This window comes from Triticum aestivum, chromosome 7B (genome assembly GCF_018294505.1).
Source record: "Triticum aestivum cultivar Chinese Spring chromosome 7B, IWGSC CS RefSeq v2.1, whole genome shotgun sequence".
NCBI classification, from domain to species: Eukaryota; Viridiplantae; Streptophyta; class Magnoliopsida; order Poales; family Poaceae; genus Triticum; species Triticum aestivum.
The window spans coordinates 459,518,301-459,524,821 of record NC_057813.1 but is presented as its reverse complement, the minus strand read 5'-3'; the positions used below and the strand labels follow the sequence as shown (position 1 = coordinate 459,524,821).

At 43.5% G+C, this 6,521-nt stretch overlaps 1 protein-coding gene across 6 annotated transcripts; it reads right to left on the bottom strand.

Moving 5' to 3' along the window:
• Positions 1-706: 706 nt before the first annotated feature.
• Positions 707-5,897, bottom strand: LOC123159157 (reticulon-like protein B17). 6 transcript variants are annotated; one of them, XR_006479554.1, is made up of 8 exons: positions 5,209-5,897; positions 3,647-3,800; positions 2,600-2,674; positions 2,366-2,516; positions 2,202-2,277; positions 2,055-2,083; positions 1,858-1,980; positions 707-1,099 (listed from the first exon to the last, which is right to left on the bottom strand). XR_006479554.1 is itself a non-coding variant. In XM_044576982.1 (8 exons), exons 1-8 carry the CDS (start codon positions 5,810-5,812, stop codon positions 984-986), a joined length of 1,365 nt encoding a protein of 454 aa, XP_044432917.1. In that variant the 5' UTR covers positions 5,813-5,882; the 3' UTR covers positions 707-983. The 6 variants fall into 6 exon arrangements, 4 of the variants coding, with proteins under 4 accessions (XP_044432917.1, XP_044432918.1, XP_044432919.1 ...); XR_006479555.1 differs by having other exon boundaries at positions 2,202-2,271; positions 5,209-5,892; XM_044576982.1 differs by having other exon boundaries at positions 2,055-2,120; positions 5,209-5,882.
• Positions 5,898-6,521: the final 624 nt, after the last annotated feature.

Sequence of the window (6,521 nt, the reverse complement as noted above, 5' to 3'; positions counted from 1 at the left end):
TTGCTCGGCCGCCGCCGCACCTATTGCCGCCGCTCGTTCCACCGGGGGACCTGTGCTGCCGCTCGGTCCACCGGCGCTTATGCCGACTATTTCACATCTTCATTTGCATCATCTATTGAAGTTGGACTTTTACATCACCAATATACATCATCTATTGGAGTTGCCTCTTTTTTTAAGATGTAAAATGCATTTTTTGGTGATGTAAATTTTACATCTCCTAATTTTACATCTTCAAATTTGCATCATGCATTGGAGATGCTCTTATAATATAAAGCAGGGAAACCCTTTTTCGTCAAAGCCAACACTTTTGTTCGCTCATTTCCTGGTTTTCACCGTCTACCTGAACTCGCAATAAACTGAAATCAAGCCTTGAAAATTTCTTGTTTCAACTGGTAAATCCCTGTATGGATTAGATTTTTTTTTTCTTTTAGGTGCGATTCAAACTGAAGTGGGGTTTTAGTTCCCAATTTTAATTAACCAGATTTGAGTTAACACCTACTCAGCATGATGACGGCCAATGATCATAGTGCCCTTCGATCAGATTACAATTCTCAAGAATGACGAGCCATGAAAGTTTTCTGCAAATGAAGGCGTTTCTCACAGATGTTTCACCTGGCCCATTTAGAAAGGACATATTCACACCGTCGCTCAGACGAGATGCTCAAAGCACAAAAGACCAGCAAAACGCATCACAGGCACATCGAGCTTGACATGAACACAGCATCAACATATAGGGCCCCTCAACGTATATGGCTGTCAAACAGTCACGCGTGCAACAAGATCGCCTCATGCTTGATCGAAAATATTCCCCAACAGTACCATATTGGCAACAAGATGTACCAAGACCAATACATCTCAGCCACTGCGCCTGCCACCGAGATATGAGGATGCAATTTTGCAGCATTTTCTCTATTTTGCTTTTGCTTTGAAACCACAGAAATGCTCAGATATGTCGGCACCTGCCGTGCTCATGAGACAGCTTGTCAGTCTTCGAGAACCATTGCTTGTTGCTGCTCCTGCCGCCGTATTACCCCCTCTGAATTCCTGCTACTTCGTCCATACTGATAGTGGTAGCGCAGCGCTACCGCAGATACGAAGGCTGCACAAAGAGATGATGCAGAGTTAAAACTTTACCATGTTTGAATAAAACAACAAATTGTGATACAGCCCAAACCACATTGGTAGAAATCTGCAGTTATGCTTCGGAGCATATGAGCTTGTGCTCAGTTTTAAGGACCAACATAAATGCATCTTTAAATGAGCCAACAAGGTCCAAGAATATCCATGTTACGACCTTTATACCGACAGTAGTAGCAGAGTGTTACCATTTGAAAGAACGATTCATCAGTTTAGTGGCAATGAGATTATAGATGGGACACAGACAAACATTTCCTATTATGTTTTCACTAGCTTTGCTTGCTGAATTCCTCCTTATGATGAAATTAGAATCCGATTAATTTAGCCAGCTTCTGGCAAATACCAAGAACAGGTCATTTAAGAAAAGGCAATCAATGAACTTGATGTTGCTTTGTGAATTGTCTACACCGAAAAAACGAAACCCCGCTATGCTGAATATTGCCCATTAAAAGTGAGATTCTTGATGGGTGACCTTAGTCTCATCTCTTCTAGAAAATCAACTGGGCAGGGTTGAGCAACCACTTGTGCCAATTTTTTTTTCAGAAAGTACTAACTGTCTTCTGAGCTGTAACCTTAAATGAAGCATATCAACGAACCCGTGTGCTGTTTAACAGCATCCGATTGGCATTAATTTTGTACCAACATAAGAATCAGTCAAGCAGTTTATATGAGCCAGTTGTTTCGAACTACTTTCAGTCCAATCGATTATCAACGACGTACCAGCCATTACACGTGTCTTCACACTAACCAAGTTCCAGAAGGTCGTCACTGCAGCAGCTGCAACAAGTTTCTTGCGGGGACAGGACTTCCATGCATTCAGAATCCGGGCATTCAAACCTTCAACTGACAAAATACAACTTATGACTCCTTGCTCCATTAAAAGGTAATTTTAGCAGTAAATTGTACAAGCTGCCTACCTTTTTCATGAATATGACTTGAATAGCAGCTATAGAGTTTTGGGAGTGTAAAACAACCAAAGAATCCTGTAAATTTTCATTCAACACAAGATGATACAAAGGTGAAGTCATGCAAACGTTTGACTGCTCTTTGCCATGCAATCATACCTGTTGCTAGAAGCCTCCATACTGTGAACAGATGGCCATACTTAGCACCAAATAGAAGAATAGGAAACACCTGATACTTAAGGAATCAGAGGCCTCAGAATTGCTTAAAGAAAATGTGTGTACTCTGAAGAAAACAGAGCGTGGAATCAAAATGTAAGGCTTACTTTCAGAGTCATGGATGGATCACCAGAGAAGATCACTCGGGACATAGATATGAGAGAGTTAGCAATTGGCAGGACAGCTCGGCCAACCCGGAGCACATCTTCCTCAGTCAACTGGAAACTCCTTACTTGTTCAGTGTTCTGCCTGTTACAGCTTTGAAATAAACATGATTTCACAGATAGCAAGGAAAATTGACACTGTTACCTAGCTCAAGAAAGAACATTATTATATTGTACCTCTGAGGAATGGAATCTTTGAAGAAAGCTAAGACCAATGTCACAACACCAAAATGGCAAAGTATCTTGATTGGACTGCAAAGTAGAGGGCAATATTCAAATGGCGAACTATAAATATGTGCAATAAAATTAGGTTAGGGCCATTGGATACTTGTCAGTGTTCAGGAAAATAGCATTGCAGACAAACCAATTTCGCTAGGGACAGTATATAGGCCAAAATAATGAAAAGTGACATTGTCGTTAGGGTTTTGGGCATTAGCATGAGATTTATTTCTTGATAGTAGGATACTTATCCTTGCCTTCCTACTTCCATATTTCTCCTCTCTTTCTCACTTTGCTCTCAGTCTACATCGCCGACCAATGGACCCAAGCTCTGTCATGAACTGCCTTTACACTTATCTGACCCTCGCTGCCCATATGTGGCACTGGTACCCCTGCTTCACCACTGAGTGAAAAGAGAGTGCACAGAGGGACAGGGGATTCCAGCGAGCAGCAGCAGCATGTTTCAGGACTTCAAGGTGCCACTCGTTTTTCTATTTCCCTGCTTTACAACCGTAAGAACTTCAACAACAAAAAAATCCCAATTGTGAACCGATTCCTCGACCACACAGCTATGTTTTTGCGACTGCGCTTAAATTTATTCATGACATTAAGACAGTATAGGCTTTGATCTTATGCTCTTACCTTGTCCCAATTTCTTCTCAAATTTTGTTGCAAATTGCATTTCAGTTTTTTCGAATAAGAAAAGTAATGTCTTCATAACTACAAGAATAAATCCATTTTTCACCAACAAATTCCATCTTGACCTTAAGTGGCGAACTGAGATAGGTGTAAGTTCTGGAATGTCACTTTATATCCCTAATGGACGGTTCTGTGATGCCAACAGTATCCTGCAGAACTTATGATGATTGACATGACACTGGACAGTCGAGTCCATTTTCAGTGGTAATTTCCATATATGGATGATTATGGTACCACCAGCATAATTTTTCAATGTGTAATATGCTGAACAATGTATGGATGAACTACAGCAGAAGTTGCACGTGCCTGAAATTGACGTCTTTTGAAAAGGAAGAAGAGACGAAAAGCATGGACCCAGAGCCGAACCAAAATGCTGATCTCCCAACATTCTTCCACATCACCAAGTCAACAACCCTTTCCCAAAGACCTTCCCAATCAAACTGCTCTACATTCTCTGCACCTGGTACTCAAACAGGAATTAACAACATTAGCAAGGGAATACACATCTGTAACGTACACTATCATACCACAAGAAATGCAAATCAAACAGCAAGACGCATGATAATAATTGCACAGTACAGTACACAAATACTACTTTTCTGGAATAATTTGTTAAATTATGAATGACATGTATGAACAAGACAATGGTTTATCTACCAAGTTCTGATAAACAAGTTTCACTCATACACTGATAGGCAAAACAAAAAATTGGTTGGCAGAAATGGATGTGGACACTCTGAATCAGATAGTGTGTAGGCTTTGGCTAGGAATATGCAACAAAATTATATATTACCCTGTCCGAACAAATAACCCAATCCAGGTTAGTTGTATCAGAAACAATTTTCGAATAGAAACAATTACAAACTTATAGAAGCATGCTGACAAGGTAATGATAGTCTATCCAATTATTCATCGTGATGTGCTAAATTTATAGGTTAGGCCGATATAAATACACACAAATGTTTAACATTTTTATTTAGGACCTTTAGCTAAATTTGTGCCATTTTGGTCTCAGGTTGGTCAAATTACAGCAAATCTGGAGCTCCCTGCTTTTCCTGGTTATGAACTATCCACAAAAAGACAGACAGTCCCCATAGACCTTTTGGGTTTGCCAAAATCAGACCCTCCACGACTCAATGGAGTAAGATCAACCTCGTTGGTCCATACAGTCAGCATACAGCGTGCAGCATGGACTATCATGTGGTCTACGGTCATGTACACCATACACCTTTGGGCAGTGCCATGACTCGTTTGATTCAATCTAATGTGTTGTGTCCGCTTCACAAGATCTTCGACCTACTCTAACAGTGTTGTAGGTTGTAGCTAGCAAGTGAGAATAATTTGAGGCTCATAGCTACTGTACCACTATTCATATATAGATTAATGGTGAAAAGAGGCAGCAGCCTTCACCAACATCACAATCAAAAACTGAAAACACTCATTCGTAGCTAGAACTTGGACACAGCGCCAGAAATTATTTTGACACAATCCATAAAAATGTCACAAATCAATGCCGAAAATAATAGAAATTTAGCATAATTTACATCCACCAAGACCTACATAAAGGAGGTGACAGCACTTTCTACAACCACAAACTTGTAAACCCCAGAATAAATACATGGACGTAACTTGTACAGTTAGATATCCATAAGCTAGATAAGCCCCTATGCCTGCACAACAGTTTGCAATTTCCATGCTGTTACTTGTGCATAAATAGAATTGCAATTTGCAACACCAAGAACAATATCCCCTAATGAGATAAAATGAAGCAACATTTCCTACATCAACCAAAAACTATAAGATTGTGTCCTGCATTCTATGAACCCTAAAGTGGCAATTAGTGTGGTAATTAGCAATTGCTCAGTTACCTCGGGTTGGATTGATGGGAGGGTATGGCACCAAAGCCAAGCTGGAACCCTTCTTCTCCTTCACGGCTGTCAGAGGCTGCGCCGCGGTCTTTCTTCTCTGGGTCTTACCCGCCGCTTCCTCATCGGCCGCCTCGTTCGCCGTCAACTCCCTCCCGCCATCGTTGTCCAGCCGCCGGCGCGCTCGCCTCACGTTCTTCCCGGGCGACGCGGCCGTGCGCGGCTCCCCCGCCCCGCGGCGCTTCCTTCGCGGAGACCCGACGGCGCCCGCGCCTTGGTCGACGACCGCGGCGCGAAGGGGCTTAGAGCGGCGGCGCCGGGCGGGGCTGTTGCGGGGAGGGGAGAGGGGGAGCACGTCATCCCGAGGAGAGAGGGACGGTGACGGCGACGCAGGGCCCTGTGGCGGCGACGGTGGCGGAGAGAGAGTCGCGGTCCCGTCGGCGACCGCGATGTCGCCGGAGCGCGGCATGGGGGCAGGGGAGTCGGGTGCTATTTCGATCTCCATTTGATTTGCTTCCCGGGGACGCGTTGGCCAGCTGGCTGGGGTTTTGGCGATGTCCAGCGGTGGGTGGATCGAAATTTGAAGCAATTTTCCCCCTCGGAGCATCCTCAATAGCAGCCTCGCAGATCCGCTAATTTTCTTTTCCGTTCTTTTCTTAACTGAGAAGGCACCGAAAGGCGTCATTTATTAGCTCACACACATTTTACATCAAGGATTATGAATCCTTCAAGTACAAAGTTGCTTAAGGCAAGCAACAGAGGGCGACGGGGAGAGCAACTGGGCCGGGACACCACGATGGTGAGGGGTGCAATGGTGTGTCGGCGGATCCGCACGGCGACGACATGCGGCACACGGCGGGATTTGAGATGGCGGATTGTGCAAGCAAGGGGGGTGGCAGCAGATCAGGATCCGTCCCGATCCAGCGTCCGTCTTCAGGCGGCGACGGCGATGGCGTCGGCGTGGTGGAGGCGGTTTGGTGGCGGTCTTAGGCCTTGTACAATGCAAGGTGCTTAGGGGAGGTGCTTAGAGAAATAAATCAGATTTTTTTTAAGCACCGGTGCTTATTTAACATGATAGATGCTTAACTAAGCATCTCTCCTGTAGAAATAGGTACCGGCGCTTCAGAAAAACTCGGTTTATTTTTCTAAGCACCTTCCTAAGCATCTCCCATTGTACACGACCTTAGTGCTCTTATTGCTGAAAATATGCCCTAAAGGCAATAATAAAATGATTATTATCGTATTTCCTTGTTCATGATAAATGTTTTTTTATTCATACTATAATTGTATTGACCAGAAACTTAAATACATGTGTG